The sequence below is a fragment of the Neovison vison genome, chromosome 3 (genome assembly GCF_020171115.1).
Source record: "Neovison vison isolate M4711 chromosome 3, ASM_NN_V1, whole genome shotgun sequence".
In the NCBI taxonomy this organism is placed as follows: Eukaryota; Metazoa; Chordata; class Mammalia; order Carnivora; family Mustelidae; genus Neogale; species Neogale vison.
Genome location: NC_058093.1, coordinates 17,403,746 through 17,421,594, shown reverse-complemented (window position 1 = coordinate 17,421,594; position 17,849 = coordinate 17,403,746). Strand labels below are relative to the sequence as shown.

Sequence of the window (17,849 nt, the reverse complement as noted above, 5' to 3'; positions counted from 1 at the left end):
CACATTTCCAGGCTTTCGCAGTGACTTGTCAGCACCTAGTAAAAATGAATTGGACACGACCCATCTCTGTGAAATGCCCTCCCCAGCTGCCGTTCGCCTCGGTTGAGAGAAGGAGTAGGTGGGACCACCGGAACAGCCGCCGCGGACTCCAGGGCTGTGGTCTGGTTCCAGGCCCGGCTCACGGGCAGATGAAGGCGGCCGTGCCAAGTCCGTGGGCGCTCTTGTTAGACGGAGCCATGTTCTCTGGTCCAAATGGTTCCAAAGTGGCCTTTGCCTTTTGCACCTGCTGTTTCTTGCCGCATGATGAGCTGTGCAGGCAATTTCTTCCATCGAGAAGACACGGGTGCAAGCAGTGGTACAATTAGGCATCTGGGCACCCCATGGGCTCTTCCCAACTCTGGCGTGAAGACGCATTGATGGCGGGGGACAAGGCCGCCGTCTGAGTCATCCGCAGGAGCGTCGCCATCTGCAACTGTAATTCTAGCCACGTGGTCAATCATAAGAAGGGGTTTACAACCAGCTTTTACTGCATTTGTGGATCATGATGATTAAACAACAGATGGGAAACCCAACCAAGATTTTTAATCTCTACCTCTTCACTGATGGAGCCAGTGAGGGCTGAGGGAGTCACTTCGTGGCCTCTGTCTAGGGCTGAGTCTGTAATTAGGGCAGGCCCCCTCCTGATTTCCTGTGCCTATCTCCTACGCTCATTCTTATCAGCCCACAAGCACGGAGTTTGGTTTTGAAACGATGGTCTCTGAATCCTGGGAAGGTTCTAGGGAGCTAATGGTGAAGAGAAAGCCCTCAATTAGGGTTGCCAGCTAGAACACAGGATACCCAGTTACAGTGGAATTTCAGAGAAACGATCAGTAACTTGTCAGTTTAAGAATGTCCCAAGTATTAGACATTAAAAAAAATGGGACTTTTAAAAAAGACAAGTTGCTTCTTTAAATTCTGGTAAAATATACAGAACGTCAAATTTGTGGTTTTAGCCATCTTTAGGTGCACGATTCGCTGGCATTAAGTCCATTCATATCATCGTACGACCGTCTCTGCTATCCGTCTCCAGAACTTTTTCATCATCCCCAATTCTGTACCCATTAAACAGTAATTCCCTATTCTTTCTCCCTGCAGCCCTTGGTAACTTCTGACCTACTTTCTGTCTCTTTGAATTTGCCAGTTCTAGGTATCTCCTACTAGTGGAATCATATGAAGTGCCTTTCCATGTCTGATTTAGCATAATATTTTCAATCCTTACCCATGTTGTAACATGTATCAGAATGTCATTCCTTGTTAAGGCTGAATAATATTCCACTGTGTGATCTTACCAGATTTGTTTATTTTCTTGCCTTGATAGATATCGGGATTGTTTCCACCCTTTGACTAGAATGAATAACACTGCTGTGAATGTTGGTACACAAATATCTCAAATATCTGTTTGATGCGCTGCTTTCAGTTCTTTTGGGTATATGTACCTAGAAGTGGGCTTGCTGGATCACACGGTAACTGCTGTGTGACATTTTGAGGAAACACCATACCGTTTCCCACAGTAGCCGCTTGGGATATTTTAATTTGCAAACTCCGGCAAGCCTCCAGCTTTTTCAACAGTGTTTTTTTTTTTTTTTTTTTTTTTAAGATTTTATTTATTTATTTGTCAGAGAGAGAGGGAGAGAGAGTGAGCACAGGCAGGCAGAGAGGCAGGCAGAGGGAGAAGCAGGCTCCCTGCCGAGCAAGGAGCCCGATGTGGGACTCGATCCCAGGACGCTGGGATCATGACCTGAGCCGAAGGCAGCTGCTTAACCAACTGAGCCACCCAGGCGTCCCTCAACAGTGTTTTAACCTGAATATATTTCACCTAAATCATCATCTTTAAACAGAGAGTGCCTATCTCCATGTTGGGACTTGTGGGCATAACTTCTCAGGGCAGACTCTAGGAAACCTACTTCCACGGGTTCCTCTACGCTGAAGGCCAGGTAGCAACGAGGGGGAATGAAACACTTAGCTTCTCTAGTCTGTGCAAAGTGGGGGGCTTGATGCCTGTCAGGATAATTTCTATAAGTCATTCATTCATTCAACAAACATTTCTTGTGTGTGGATGGTCAGTACCAAGTATGAGTTGGCGGTCCTGATTCACAAAGGAGAACGAGATGCTTCTCCTTACCCTCCACTTTTGCTTCATCCAGGTTTCCCTTGGGCTCCGAATCTCTGTCCATGCTGGCCTTCTGTCTGACATGCTCTCTCCCTGCCCTTCCCATTCACCTGAATCACCTTGGGATTTCAGCCCCCCTTGGCCATGGAGCTCAGGCTTCTCTGACCCGTCATACACTCACAGCTCTCCACACATCACTTCATAGCTCCTGCCACGGCTGTTCTGCTGGACTTGTGTGGTTATCTGATTCGCTTGTGTCTCTCTAGACTGTAAGCTCCCTGAAGGCTGGGACCATGTCTGTTACGCTTATCACCATCCCTAGCATCTAGCAAGTCGCCTATAGGCGTTTACTATAAAATGTGTTGACCATATAAATCGAGTCGTGCAGAAATTCTTTTTCCCAAGAGCTAACGGGAGACAAGTAAGCACAGTCACGTCTAGGTAAATTGCTGTGAGTGAGGGGCTTTGGCAAAGGGAGAGCACTTCTGCTGAGATGGGCTTGGATTGGGGCCAGCTCTAGGGGAATCAAGTCGAGGAAAAGGGAACGGCGCCTCCGCAGACGGAAGCCAGCGAGAAGGTGGGGACGGGAGCCTCGGGTGCACTTTGGCCTCGCTGAGCTGTATGACACACTTTCAGACAGACAGACAGACAGAACCTTCTGCTGGGGAGGGAGTCCGAGCAGGGCTCAGAGTGTGTTTAGCTCAATGCCCTCTTCCCAGGTGGCAAAGCCGAAATGTGTCTGATCTCCCCAGGGTCACAGAGCTCGAGGTGGGACTGAGAACCCTGGTCCGCCCAGCGCGGGGACCAGCGCTCACCCACCTCCTCCGCGAGACCGCCTTCGAGGGCGGAAGAGCACCGCCAAGTTCAAAACCCTCGGCAGGTTTCTTTGCACTCACGCAGGACTGCAGCCTGATTGCCTGGGAATAGAAACGGGAGGGCCAGGAGGTGTGAGGTCAGGGCAGGACGGAGAAAAGTCGAGAAGAAGGGCAAAGCCAGAAAGGCTGCCTGCGAGGGCGCAGAGTCAAGGCCCTGCCAGGACGGTTGTGTGCTTCTGCGAGAAGCTTGGCAGGCGGTGGGGCGGCCCGCGGGCGCTTGGAAAGGCTGCGCTTCGATTCCCAGCGGAGGCAGTCAAGGGCTTCAGGAAGGAGATTTACGAGCTGAGCTGTGCTCCAGAGCCCGACAGCCTGGCCACGCAGACCGTGCAGAGCGACCTGGGGGGCGGGGCGGCGCGGCGGGGGAGGGGTGTGGAGCTGCCACCTGCAGTTTGCAAGCGGTACTGCATGGGGCTGGGGACTTGGTTTGGTTTGAACGGGGGTGGGGGGAGTGGAGGAGGGTGGGCACCTGACCACAGCTGCCCTGACCTGCTGGTTTGGGGAGGGGCCCAGAGGAGAGCGCCCCAAATCCTCACGTCCCAGGTCCGTGGCCCGGGGCTTTACCTCCCTGCTGGTGGAGGGCTTTTTGGGCCCCTCTGTGTGCCTCTGGCCCTCAGGACCTCAGGTCCTTTGCACCCTGTGTGGGAGCTGCTTGGGCCGGATCCTCCGTGGAGAAGGTGGTGGGGGGAGGCCCTGCTACCTGGGGGGCATGAGGGAAAAAGCTCAGACCCCCGCGGCCAGATGGGGCCTGAGGCCTCACTGGAGGGGTCTCTTCTCCGAGCCCTGGAAACCCAGCGGCGCCGGAACTGTGCTCCTGCCCACAGGTGTGGGATGGGGTTTCTGGCAGGGAAGAGAGAGGAAACAGGTGTCATTCTCTGAATAAGCGGCAGAAACAACTGCAGAGCCTCCCTCCCAGGCCTCTCACCTCAGTCTTCTGGGGGAACCCAGAAAGCATGCCCTTCCTCCAGGAGCTCTTCTGGGGTCAAGGAATGGGGAGGCCCAGCCTTGCAGGCTGCGAGGCCTGGGATATTCTGAGAGGTGGAGATCCAGAAGCAAGCCAGGCCTCGGCCTCTCAGTCCCCGGGGTTCTCAGGATGCTTCCCATTTTGTGGATGGGAGCAGAGAGGTAGAGCTCCAGGGAAGCCCATGGGCGGACGGGAGGAGTTTCTGGGGACCCACGCAGGTAGCGTTTCCTAGTCCAACCAGCACCTCCTCACCTCACACCCAGTCTCCTGGTGGGTGGTGGGTGGTGGGGAGAGGGGAGCATTTCCCCAGGAATTTGTTTAGCTCAGCCTGGGATTAGAGACGGAAGCCTGTGAGATCTGGAACAAACTCATCTTTCCACTTTTTCTTCAGGCTCCCTCCCTCCCCCATCACTACCACCAACGTTGCAGAGACAAGGGCACCTCAGCCTCCAGATGGGTCCTGTTTCCCTCAAGGATGGGCCTGTTCCAACTTCATTTCACTCCCTCCCCTGAGGATTGTATAAACATTTCCAGAAGGATGCAGATATGGGGGGCGAAAAAAAGACCTTATGTAAATACTAGATGGCTAGGAACCAGGAGATATTATTAGTTTATGAGGGCTCTAAAAATCCCCAAAAGCTCAACTAAAGGAAAGTAAAAATTTGCTTTCATTTTAACCTTTGTTATTGCTGCTAGGGTCAGTAATATGAGAGAAGCAGGCATCTCAGGAGACACATGATATCATAAAGATCACAGAGGGGCAGAGAGGGAAATTGCAAAAATCTGACTGTGGTGACCTTACTGGCCAGTAAGTGAGGAGTGGGAAGGCAGCGGGGGTCGGGGGGGGGAGGGCTGGGGGTGGGGGCGGGGAGCTCTCTTTTCTATAAACTAAGGAAGGCCAAAGAGTGATATGGATCAGACAGTGCCCCCCCCCCAACCCCTGACTGTGCCTGAAGGGTCTTATCCTGCTCTCCAGCTTCTTCTCCATACTTTTCCCACTGCTTGGAGTTCCTAGGGGCACAGCAGACTCTTCCCCACAGCAGGGACCTCTCAATGCTGTTCCTTCGGTTTGGAAAGTTTCTCCCGGGCACTTGGCTGAGTCAACTCCTCCTTATCTCTTCAGGTTTTAGCTTAAATATTACCTCCTCAGAGAGGCCTTCTCTGGCCAACCATTTAGTGGGAGTGACCCAAGTCATTCGTTTGAAAAGGAGTTAAAGAGCCATATTGTATTGGATTTCAGATTCGTTAGCTTTCATTATGGTGAGTGTTGTTGACTATAAAAGCAATGTATTTAATTACTGCAAATCCCATAACATCAGTAATAAAGAGCTGTGTTTTGCAAATACGAACTCAAGTAACACAAATATTACACCTTTACTGTCTAGTAATTTTCCATCAGAGCTACCTGTTTGCCGCCTTCCCCACATTTATGTAACCAGTCTTTATTTGATGTGTGTGGCTATTTGCTGGTGGTCCCCTTCATCGGAGTGTAAGATCCAAGAGTTTATGGATCAGGAAGCGCTCAAAAACTTTTCCTGAGTAAATGGGTGAACCCAGTTTCCTTTCCGTGGGGAACAGAACCCCAGGACAAATTTGCTTTGTTGAGACTCCCATTCATGTGTGTTGTGGGGGAGTTCATAATAAAGCTTCTCCCCCCTCCTCCCTTGGGAACTTGTACTCCCTAGAATGGAACTCAACCTCCTTTAGCTTTCCCTGGCCAAAGTCTAGTTTGTTTCGGGCGCCTGGGTGGCTCAGTGGGGTAAGCCTCTGCCTTCGGCTCAGGTCATGATCTCACGGTCCTGGGTTCGAGTTCCGCATCGGGCTCTCTGCTCAGCGGGGAGCCTGCTTCCTCCTCTCTCTCTCTGCCTGTCTCTCTGCCTACTTGTAATCTCTCACTGTCAAATAAATAAATAAAATCTTAAAAAAAAAAAAGTCTAGTTTGTTTCAAATCCAAAAACCCACAGGTGAAAAGATCCCTAACGGTTTCTTGAGGCCGGGCTACTTTTCCTTTCTCCGAGACCACAGGTTCTTAAACTTGAAAGAATACCAGAAGCCCTGGGAAGCCTGGTTAAAACACAGATCACTAGGTCCTCCTCCCAGAGTTTTTGAATCAGTAGGTCTGGAGCAGAGCCCAAGAATGTACACCTCAGACAAGTGCCCAAGTGATGCTAAGCCACTGGTCCCGGGAGCACACTTCGAGAAGCACCGCCACAGACCTTAGAATCACCACAGATATCGACAGGCACATGTTTGCACAGGAAGGAAGCAGCGAAGAGTCAGTTGTAGGATATTGGCGGCATCTTGGGAGGAAGAGGGTTTACAAGGATGATGGTCTCAGAAATCTGTAGGCAAGTCTTTGAGTTAAAGTAGCCCCCTTGGTCAGGTGGCCCAATCCCCCAGCCCACCCTATTTTCATTTTATAAGAAGCCAGCCAACCAATCAACCTACTAACTCCATAAGAAAGGTTAAGAAACATTGTCCCAGGAGAATGACCAACCATCCTGGTTTGGCTGGGCTGGAAGGGTTTCCAGGGATTTTCAGAGCGAACACCCAAGAAAGTCTGGGGGCAAACTGGGATGGTCACCCTAAACCCAAGACTCTCTGCCTCCAACAAAAAACATGCAGATACATATCTCTGGTATAATGTTTATTTAAATAGCAATCTTAAAAAGACTTTATACAAATCATATAAACACAGTTTGACCTTGTTGTTTATTTTTTACATTGAAGAATCACAGTAAAAGCTCTCAAGTTCCCGCGATCTGGCTCAGCCGGCGAATGGTCGAACACCTTTAACTGCAAACCCTGGAAAAGTTAATCTTCCGTGTGACCGTTTAACTTTCCCCCTTGCTTTCTTGCATTCATGCTCACTCCTCGGACTCTCATCCCTGTCAACGACCCATCCCCACCGAAGAGAGAAAGCAACCCCGTGGCCTTGTGGACTGCCTAGTCCGGGAGAGCGTGGAGGTAATGTGTCATTCAGTACAAGGCAAAAAAGGAGATCAATACTGTGAATTGGGTTTCCCAAAGGGAATGACTCAAGGGGACGGGTCAGCTAGCCTACCTGCAGAGAGAGACAACAAATGCACCAGGGCACCCGAGTTGGGACCAGACCCCACTGTCGTTCTGTCTTACAACGGACCAGCCTCCAGTGTTGGTGAGGGATCTACACGTAACCCTGGGTGGCTGGCTTTTGTGTACCAGGGCCCACCCAGGGCCCCAAACAAGCCAATGGTGAGGATGGATGGCGGACCGTCGGGGGGATGTAGGTTGGCTTGTGCGTAACTTAGAGGCCAACTGCAGGCTGAAGACAGGGCTGGTCTTTGGGGGCACTGTATAAGGAACCACAGAGCATGAGAGGGCCAGGACCCCCAAGGTAGGCTTTTGAACTTCTCTTCTTCTGCAGGCAACTTCTGGAAATCCCTAGGACTTGCTAGCTTCCTGAACACTGAGCTACGTAGGAAGGCGAAGAGGAAGGTGGGCTAATAAAAAACTTGCTTTCGACAAAGCGTTAAGAACTGGTTTCTGCTGCACGCCCAGCTTGGGGGGGTCCTAAAGCTAAGCCCGTGGGCTTGACAGCTTTACTTTTCACTCTAACTACCACTGTGCCAACGAGTGCCGAGATCAGCAGTTACACTCGGGCCCTAGGTCAAAGTCACAACAACATCACGGGGTCCCACGTGACCATTCACATACACAGTAGATACAGAGAACTCAAAGGCTTGCAAAGACACACACACATATGAATAAATAGCTGTCGGTTCGGACTCTCCCTCTCCGCAAACAAAACACTGTGACGTTGCCATTTGAACTAGCATTTCCATACGTTAACATTGAAGGAACCTGCCAGTCCCATTCACCCTTTCCTTTCACATGGGTACGAGACGAATGAAATCGTGGGTGACCATAGCAGCAAAAATGGTCTGACCGTTTACCACTGATAAGCCATGGGCTGGGCATACTGGCTGGGTTTCACATGTATTTCCAGCACACAGGCGATCTTTAGGCATGACTACAAAATCGAGATTTGGATCTTGGCGCGGACAATCTTATATTTCACAGGTTGATGCCTCCCCTCCTAGAGCAGGTGAGAGTCATCGAGGGCCGTGACTACCTCTCGGGCAGCAGGGCTCAATCCATTCGTAGGATCAGCAGTGAGCCGGGGGAACTGGCAGTGGAGTCACGGGGGTTCGGAAAGAAGGAATGCCTTACTTTTAGGATATTCACTGATTTCTACATAGAGGGAAAATACAGGTTTTGTTTTTTTTTTTCATTGTTTCAAGGCACTTAATAAAAAACACATAAATGGTGTGCGTGTGTGTATGTACGTGTGTGTGTGTGTAAGAACACATGTCTCTCTGGGGTAGAAGCCGTGTTGTTAGTGTTTTGGTCCATAGTACTTGCGCATTTCTGGTTCAGATCAGCTCGCATACATCCTACCTGACTCTCCTGAAACGCTGACATGGGGCTATACCCCCGAGGAGAACTCAGTGTTTACTAGCCTATCAAAGACACGAATTCATCCAAATGCCTCCGTAGGGTCTGTTTAGGCTTTGCCATGACACCATCACAGAGGCTGGACTCCTTTTTCCTTCTCCACTGTTCTCCTTTCCGTCTAGTGACATCTCACCAGTGGAGAAAACGTACTAACAGCCCGTGTTTGCCTTCACCCTCCATCTCCGAGGACAGCGACCAATGCTGTGCCTTGGGGAGTAGACACCTGACGGATGTGTGTGTGCGCGCGTGGATGTGTGTGCGTACGTGTATGTTTTCGAAGAATAAGGAGAAGGCAAAAGAAAAACACAAAACCACCACCAGAGGCCCCTCGAAGTAGCCTCACAGCCACAAACTGTGGGTCTAGATTTAATGAATGGCTCCTAATCACGAAGCACGTTAAGGCTTGTCCGCGTCTAACATGGAGATGCTTCTGTGGATTTTGACGTGTGAAGTTTCCTTTCCGGTTTGTTTTAAATCTCATATAAGAAAGAGCTATTCACGCTGACCCTAAAATGGCAATTTTCCCCTGGATAAAAAAAGTTAAAGGCAACAACATCCTACTTAAATGCTAGGACTGGAAATGGCAGCCTGTAGGGTTGGCTGGCAGGACCTACACCACAGCAAATCCCGGAAGTCATACGACGATCAGAGGACAGGATAAGTTGGACGGCTTTTTTTTTTTTCCCCCCCTAAAGATGAAAAGTCTGAAAAGACCTTTTGCTTTTCAAGTGCTGATTAGAACGAGAGAACAGAGTACCACTGACCACGATTCTGCTTCCATCCTGGAAAAGTCCTCCTCTTCTGCCTCTTGGAGTTGCTCACAGACCAAAGAAATAAAATAATCATAACAAACTCACAAACGAAATACAACTGTGACCCCAAAGAGATGAGCTCCCGTCTTAGTCCCCGCAACGCGACTCCGCCACGGCGCGCTCAGGTGGGTCCTGGCCCCTCCCCCCGCGCGGCCGCAATCTCCCCGCCCCCGTCGACTGGTCTGTCTGTTCTGTCCACACCTTCGGTATTCTGGATCGGTTGGATCGAGATTATGGCATTCAGTTTCCAAAGGACAAAAAAAATGTAATCTCCGCTAGCCCCTCTTGCTGGAATGAAACGTCGGATGTGATTTGGGTGCAATCCGTCACGCTTCGGAGCAGCACTTCTGGTGGTTCATCTTGACCTTGTGCTTGAGGCCATCGTAGAGCTCGAAGTTGTAGTTCTCCAGGGTGGTGCAGCTGCGGGAGCTGAGCCCCGAGTAGGAGCAGGTGCAGTAGAGCAGAAGCCCCGCACACGTGGCCCCCAGGAGGACGCCCAGGGAGCTCATGGCGATAATGGTGATGAGGATGGGATCCAGCGTGTAAAGCCAGCTCTTCTCTTTGTCGGCCGAAGGGGCGCCGGACCCTGAGGTCGGGGAAGAAGAGTTGCTCCAGTCCACCTCGTACTCATCTGTGACATAAAGCACACGGGAGATTGCGGGAGCTGCCCCTTCAGTAACGGAGCCTCCCCAGCCCCGTTCACAGGGTCTTCGGAGCACGGGGACGAGCAAGGGGACTCCAGAACTATGCTGGCTGGTGTCAGAGCCCAGAATCATCATATTCTGCCTGTGTAGCTCTGGGCACGTTACTTAACCCCTCTTTGCCTCTGTCCTCTCCTCTATAAACCGGGGATACTGTTAAGTCTGCGTCACTGGGTTGCTAGGAGAATTAAATGAATTAATATTGGTAAAGTCCTTGGTGTCCAGCACATACCTAGTGTGACCTAAATATTTGATATTTAACTAATTTGACTCCTACTAGGTAAGTTCGGGATTTTGACAGAAACTTCGGGGGGCGGGGGCCTTTGGAGCTCTGGGGTGGTCCTGCGTCCTGGGTACGCTTCTTTCTTTGCTCCCTCACCTCCCACTTCCACTGGCATCGACTGAAACCGAAGGACAGGCTGAGACTATTTTTATATGCGAGTTTCCCAAGGTAGCCTTCCCGGCCATCCGAGCTGCAAAATTTTTCCAACCACCACACCTCACTTGGCATACACCTTACCTAACTGTTGCGGGTTGAATTATGAACCCCAAGGTTCCTAGGTTGCAGTTTTAGACCCTAGGACCTCAGAATGTGACCTGATTTGGAGATAGGATCTTTATAGAAATAATCAACTTAGAGTGAGCTCATTCGGGTGGACCCTAACCCCATATGGATGTGTCTGTATTAAAACGGGAAATCTGGAGACAGACACAGATGGGAGATTACCTGGAAAACACGGAGATAACCATCTACAAGCCTCACAGTCCTCACAAGGAAACCACCCCATTGACACCTTGATCTGGGACTTCTAGTCTCCAGAATGGTGAGAAAATATGTTTCTGTTGTTTATGACCCCCAGTTTGCGGTGCTTCACATGGCAGCCCTAGCAGACGAATATACTTAGGTTTCCATCACACGGCCAATGCATGACCACATCCATGGCTCATTTCCTAATAATCCCATGAAGAAGGCAGGGTGCTATTATAATCTTTTTTTTTTTTTTTTAATAGATGAAGAAACTCAGGGTTTTGTTTGTTTGTTTGTTTGTTTTTTAAAGAAATTAGGTGGCTGGGGTGCCTGGGTGGCTCAGTGGGTTAAAGCCTCTGCCTTCGGCTCAGGTCATGATCCTAGGGTCCTGGGATCAAGCCCCGCATCGGGCTCTCTGCTCAACAGGGAGCCTGCTTCCCTTCCTCTCTCTCTCTGCCTTTCTCTCTGTCTACTTGTGATCTCTGTCAAATAAATAAATAAATAAATCTTAAAAAAAAAAAAAAGAAAAAGAAAAAAAAAAAGAAATTAGGTGGCCAGGTAACTCCTTCAAGGTCTCGGAGTTAGAAGGCAGTGAAACTAGGAATAGGACTCGGGCTTTCTGCATCCTTGGGTCCTGCTCTCTGTACCCATCATAGAGCCTCGGCTGTTTGACCGGCTGCAGCCTCTCCTTCCAGGCCAGTTCCCCAGCTTTGCCCATAAAAGGAGTGCTTGATGGGGTTTTGCAGGGAGAGTCTGCACTGAGTTAACAAGGTGCTGTTTGGGTTAGTCACGCCGTTTCTATAACTACACTTGAAGTGTTTGATTAAGGTTGGGTTAAAAGCAGCTGTTCTATAAACTGCTCTTCTTAAAAGCATCAATCTTGGTCTAAAGCTGTTCTTTGAGGGAAACCGTGGTGATCTCTCTTGGAGATCAGCTCTGGCACTCAGAGGAGCCCAGAGAGACCCATGCTGCTCTGAGTCGAGGGGAGAAATGATATCTACATGTTTGCTCGGCGGCTGTCCAGTCAGGGGCCTTGCTTCAGCTCCCTGAAGTATGAGCATTTGAAGTGGGAGAGCAGAGCTCCTAATAAGTATGAAAACACAGGATGGGCATTGCAGAAAGGAAACCTAAATCTTGCAGTGGGCCCTACTTGGAGTCTTGGATAGTGTGAGAAAGGTTCCCCTCAAGCCAGGGAACAGGAAACCACAGAAAGCCTAGGAGAATATTCACATGTATACTCATTTACTCAAGTCCTTTTTCGGGAAGAGGTCAATGGGTTCAAGCAGCAACACATATAGGGAAACCTGGCTTTTACTTCTACAGGGTTTATCCAGATTTGAAGTCCATCAGTGTCGAAAGTTGCCTTAAGTAGGGGACCTGTTTCAGATTAGGCAGAGGGAACTCCATAAACTTTCTAAATTTCTAAATTTGACCTTGACAAAGCAATTGATGGTTTCTTCATTCCTCTCTGGATTCTTCTCACTTATATTTCTGACTGGTAGTTCTAAATTCTGGCCTTCTAATACCCCAGGCATTACTTTTGTTGACGTCTTTATAACCAAACTTGAATTTCACGATTATCTGCTAAATCATAGCAATACTCACCATCAATTTCATCTTCATAGCCTTCTCTCCCGTGTATTTCTGGAAGGTCCACTATAATGAAAAAGAAAACAAGCAAATCAAGTTATAATGAGTTCTATCACCATGGCCAACAGAGATGCAACCTTTCTCAGAATAACTGCCTGTACAGCAGGCAGCTAAACAGTCGCATCTGCTTCTAGGACATGGAGTATGTACATTACTGGGATTCTTTCCCCTTCAAAAGATTTGTCTTTATTTCCAACAGCAACCAGAAGAACAGAAACAAAAAAGGTCTTTAGTGCCAAGAAAGTCCTCACTTGTATCGTTGTAATGACTGCATTGCCAATATAGGTCTGCATTTATCCAAGGCGGCCTGGACGGCATGCCCATCATCCCTGGCCATTACTGTGATGTTTATTTAGTCTAACTGACCCTCCTCATATGCATGCATTAAGTAGACATATACTATGAGGGTCTTTCTCTCCTGGATGTCAAATAAATGTATGGTAATTTAACAAAGTCACATCTCATCATCTTATGTTGGAAGGCAGAAGTAGAACTGAAAAGAATGTCACGGTGCCTAACCACCTCCACGTACCTGCGCTAATCTCTCTCGCCTTTCCTTCTCTGTCTCCTTTTCCCACTGGCTTTCTTTATGGCTTAGTATAGGTCAAACATGGCCATCCAATCTGACTAGCCTGGGCTTGAATAGAGCTAAGTTAATTTACTGTGAATTTTCTCCAGTATTATCGCTGTCTATCTTTTCTTTTTTTATGATAATTTTTGGGATGGAGAAGGTGAGAAAGACAGTCTCTCTGTTCAGTATGCTGTCCATCTTATAGAAATCAGAGCCAATGAAAATTACCTGTCTAAAATGGTAAAACATCAAAAAAAGAGAATTAGATAAGTGCTGATTTTTCATTTCTTTCTCACTAGTTAATTATGTCTGCCCTGGCTGTCCGCTCAAGATGGTACCAGCGGTTGTGTGTGGGTCATTTAGGAGTTTGACTGAACCCCAAGTCAGGTGAGCAACCTTGAGGTCAGCACTATAAACTGATACCCCCAAATCCAGGCTTAAGCCAAACCAAATCCCAGACAGCTAAAACTATCAAACGAGAGGGGGAGGGGAGAAGAACTTCAGACCTGCCTGAACTTTTCCCTCATCAGCACTTCTCAGAGAGGATCTACTTGACATTGACTTGAAATGAGGATTGATCTATCACTGCCACTCTCAAAATTCCGTCTTTTCCCTGAGGCTGTGTTTTTTAACGTGTTTTTAGATAGAAGTCTTCCTCATTCCTGGCCAAAGTGCTAAAGCACATTTTGATCCCCCTGGTTGCCAGCAAGGGACGCAACAAAACAACTCGCCAAGACCCCACCTGAAAGGATCAAAGCCACGTGGCACTGATTCGCCATAAATCCAGCTGATTTCTGGCATGTTTACACACAGCAACTGGCACCTGAGGGTCACGCCAGCTTCCCCACCTCAATGCCCATCCCCTGCATTATTCTCCAGAACCCTATGACACAGGCTGTTTCCTTGGAATGAAGATGTGAGTATGAATCAACAAGAGGCAGGTGGTGTCTGTCATACGGACCAAACCGAGCTTGTGAAAGTCAACCTAGAGATTTTTTTTTTAACCTTATGAAACAAACAAACGAACATGGACAAAACCCATCACATTTCCAACAATTAATTGTTTTGATGGGATGCTCACGTCTCAACACCTTCACGGTTAAAAGATGCAGAACACTGGTTAAGAATATGGGAATCAGCCTAGCACAAAAACTGTGGGGCTCTTGCCAGTGACTTTTGGGCCAAAGCCTGTTCTTGCTTTTAGGGATTTGGTCTCTGCCAAAGAAGTGACAGATTCTTGGAAACTAGAATGCCATTTTCCTCCATCACACACCCTCAGGGAAGAACTCTTAGGACACTATTGATCATGGCTGGAAAGGGGTGTGTGTGGCATTGATCTTGAAGGAAAAAGGGTAAAAGGATGGTAATGAGTATGAGAACATTTTACCCTAGGAGATCACAGCCTCTTGTCTCTGGAGACAAAAGGACTGGATGAGATGACCTCGCAAGAACTGGTCCATTTCTAAGGTTCTCTGAAATTGATTGCCCAGATGTGGCCGAGATTTCTGCATCTGGAGAATCAAAGGCTACTCAAGGTGAAGAAGAACACTGTAGAGGCTTGACTTGGCTTTTTGTATAATCACTGTTCCCAGGAGTTTAGGTGAGTGGGAAGGGGTCGACAAAAGGATAAGTTAATCAACATTTTCAAAAGCGCATCTGTTCACCAAGCCTTCAAGAAAGAATGGCACACTGGGGAAAATCCAAATAAAGGGAACATTTATACAAAAAGCAATTTACTTTGATAGCAATTTTCTCTAGTCCCCTTGCTATTGTTCTTGATATCTGTGTTTGATTAAGGGCTTTCTTTCTTAAAATCCCCTTTGCCCTTCACAGGCCACTTTCCTTTTCTGTTAAGCCCAGTAGGTAAAACTGAGCCTGATTCCTCAGGATGTTAGCAGGAAGAAGTGTGCCCATCCCACCAGGTCCCTGTAGTTCTAGCTAGAAAAGGCAGGGGTAGAGAAGAGGGAGAAATGTGAGCTCAAGGCACAGAGGGGAGGCAGCCTTGTCCTGATAGCAAAAGATAGCCAAAGCATGTAGGAACCAGGACTCAGAATTGAATTGTATTTTTCTTTTTTGTAAAGGACAAATTTGGAGAGGACCTTCCAGGACTCTGGTTCAATGGGTGGGTGTGTCTGTGAGCAGGAGATGGATGAGGGAGAGTGGAATGGGCCACGCCTATAGGATAACACAGATCAGGAACGAATCTTACCACCCACACAACTTCAACTTTCAACCTTTGTTCTCCCATAACCTTATTTCCTCTGGGACCCCTTGTGGACTCATTCTCAGGCCAGTTTGACTCCAAAGCCTGAATTCTGACTCTCAGTACAGTGTTCGGGACAGTGGAGGCCTCCTACCCCCACCCAGGTCTGCCCGCAAGTTCTTTGGGGGTAGGCAGGACACTGCGATTACCACCATATCATCACTCTCTGACTGCTGGCCTGCATCATCGGCTCACTACCTTATGGGAACCCAGGAGGACTTCTCCTGAATGTGAAAATATGATTTGAAATTTGAGGCTCATGTCTTCCCTGATAGGCATTACTCAGAGGAAGAAGGCTGATTTACCTCGTTCTTCCAAGGGCGGTCTTCATTCACCAACCAATCAACCAACCATCACTTATAAAAAGGATTTACAAGGTGCCGAGGAACTGCACCAAGGACTTTGAAAAATGAAGAAGTATGGGACGTGTCTACAATCAAGACCCTTTAGCATGGTTGGGAAGAAAAGACCCATCCGTGCCAGAACAGCAGAAAAGAAATCGGGGCATTGTAGAGGGGACGCCAAGTGTTGCTGGCGTCAAGGGTGGGGATCAGACACATGAGGCTGGACCACTGCCTGGAAGGAAAACATGCGAGCGGAGAGGAGGATGCTTTGGAACTGAGGCTGCTGCGAGGTAGGGTCTGGGGAGTTCTAGCTCCTTTATCGGATGGATAGGGATGGTTTCAAACATGGTGCCTGAGCCTTTTCACTCCGATACAGATCCCCTGGTTTGGGCTTGAATTCACTATTATCTGATCCATTAAGGAATTCAAAGAGATTGCCATGCCTGGCTACAAATCTTCCACCTGGATTTCCCTTCTCGAGAGTCAGGACTCTGCTCCTCCTCCTGACCAGCTGCTGTGAACCAGCACAGTGAAAGGAAGAAGTGAACTCATGCAGGGCTGGAATGGAGTTCCATTAAGAGTTTAAGTAATCAAGTGATCAGAGTAGCCATCCCATAAAAAACAATGCAATGCAACAAAATCTGGTCGTTTTCATATTGTGATGGAAGCCTTGGCTGCAGAGTCCCATTTCCCCAGGAGTCCCTTTCCTTAGCACCATCAAGAAGTGGGTTAGGTGTACAGTGAAGAGTGATTCAAGGTCTCCCCCATCTCCTCTGGTCCTTATTTTTCAGGGCAAGAGGTCTGCAGGGGCTTGTTAGAGAACATCCACTCACTGTTTCAGAAACTCCCTCCACCCTAGAAGAGTCACAGATTTTCAAGTGTCCTTGTCAGTAAATTGCAACATTTTGGCACGAAGGGTTGAACAGCCATACCTGGTCACAAACCGAACCCACTCTAAGGAGATGTGTTTTTCCCTGTGGGGTCTGGAATGCTGCCTGGTCAGACCACACACGCTATGCAGGGAAACCCCAACACGCCAACCTGCTGTCGGGGAATTCCCCACCAAACACGCTCTCTCTCGGTCTTCCCTTCCCATTCTCTCCTTCCCCGCCTTGTGTGCACATAGGTACCCGTACACACGCTTTATTTATCTTCCTCTTTCCCTCACTTTCTTCCATTTTTTTCCCTCTTAAATGAAGGTTCTTTGGGGTCAGAGACTGCTTTTCTGCAGTTACTCATAGAAAACTTTCCACCTTCACTTTCACCACTTCTGCTAAGCTATGGTCTCCTGCCAGGGTATTGGCATTGATGTTGTTCTGTTCACTTTCTGCATCGTAAAAGGAGCTTCACAAGATAGCTAGGGGAGGGATAAGTCGACCCCAAACCACTGTTTCTTTTCAGATAAATGATCTATGACAGCCCATTCCCGGGTCGCTTGAATGTAGATCATTTCAGGATACCAACACGCTGGTTTTCTATGAAGAGTCCCTTCCACGCCAACTCCAAGCCGTGGACCAAGAGGCCTGGTTGAAGCCGATGACAGGTCTGCCTGCCGGGGGGGCAGCTCTGGTCTGTATCTGAGGGGAAGCACCATGGGCTGTGGAGGGGCTCTGACTGCACTGGGAACAGGCTGCCTACTTCTCGTCTGAGTTCGGTGACCCGCCCCAGGTGTGAGAGCCTGGGTGAGACCCTCTGAGTCTCAGTTTGCTCCTCCGTCAAGTAACCATTGGCATTTTCCCCTGTTCTAGAATTCTATGACTTATGAGAAGAAAATGAGAAAGGTCAGTGGGCCTTTCAGATGAGGGCTCTCTCAAGAGGCTGCTGGTTGAATAGACCAGGTGACTCCACAGAAAAGGGTCCCACGTTACTCACTGCCCCAGTCTTCCCCCCAGGTCTGGCTTCTCCTGGGTCCTTGCTCCCTGAAGGCAGCCATCTTAGATGTGTGTGGAAAGAGAAGACCACGAAAAGGACAGGTAAAGGGGAAGCCATAAGGTCCCGTTTTCGATACTTGCTCATTTGCCCTAGAAACCAGTCCTGCTAACAGGCAATCAAGAAGTAAGAGGGTAAACTGTGCCCCAAGTATTAAGCCTCCACCTCAACTGACACCAGACTGATAAAACCAGCCTTCACAGGGCCACTTAACCCACCAAACTGCACCCGGCCTTTAAAGCAAGGATCGAAGAATCTCTTACACACAAGAGATCGTCGAAATCATTCATTTTCACAGGTACAGGTGTCATCGCCCCTACTTTAAAGAGGAAGGAGGGCCGAAAAATGC

General features: G+C 48.7%; 1 protein-coding gene across 2 annotated transcripts in view; it reads right to left on the bottom strand.

The window, feature by feature from the left end:
• Positions 1–6,617: 6,617 nt before the first annotated feature.
• Positions 6,618–17,849, bottom strand: part of NRP2 (neuropilin 2) — a 114,257-nt gene continuing 103,025 nt past the window's right edge. For both annotated transcript variants that reach the window (XM_044241398.1, XM_044241399.1), the window contains exons 16-17: positions 12,349–12,399; positions 6,618–9,925 (exon numbers count right to left, since the gene is read on the bottom strand). In XM_044241398.1, coding sequence (XP_044097333.1) covers positions 9,621–9,925; positions 12,349–12,399 — 356 coding nt within the window. In that variant the 3' untranslated portion in view covers positions 6,618–9,620. The remainder of the gene's footprint in view (positions 9,926–12,348; positions 12,400–17,849) is intronic.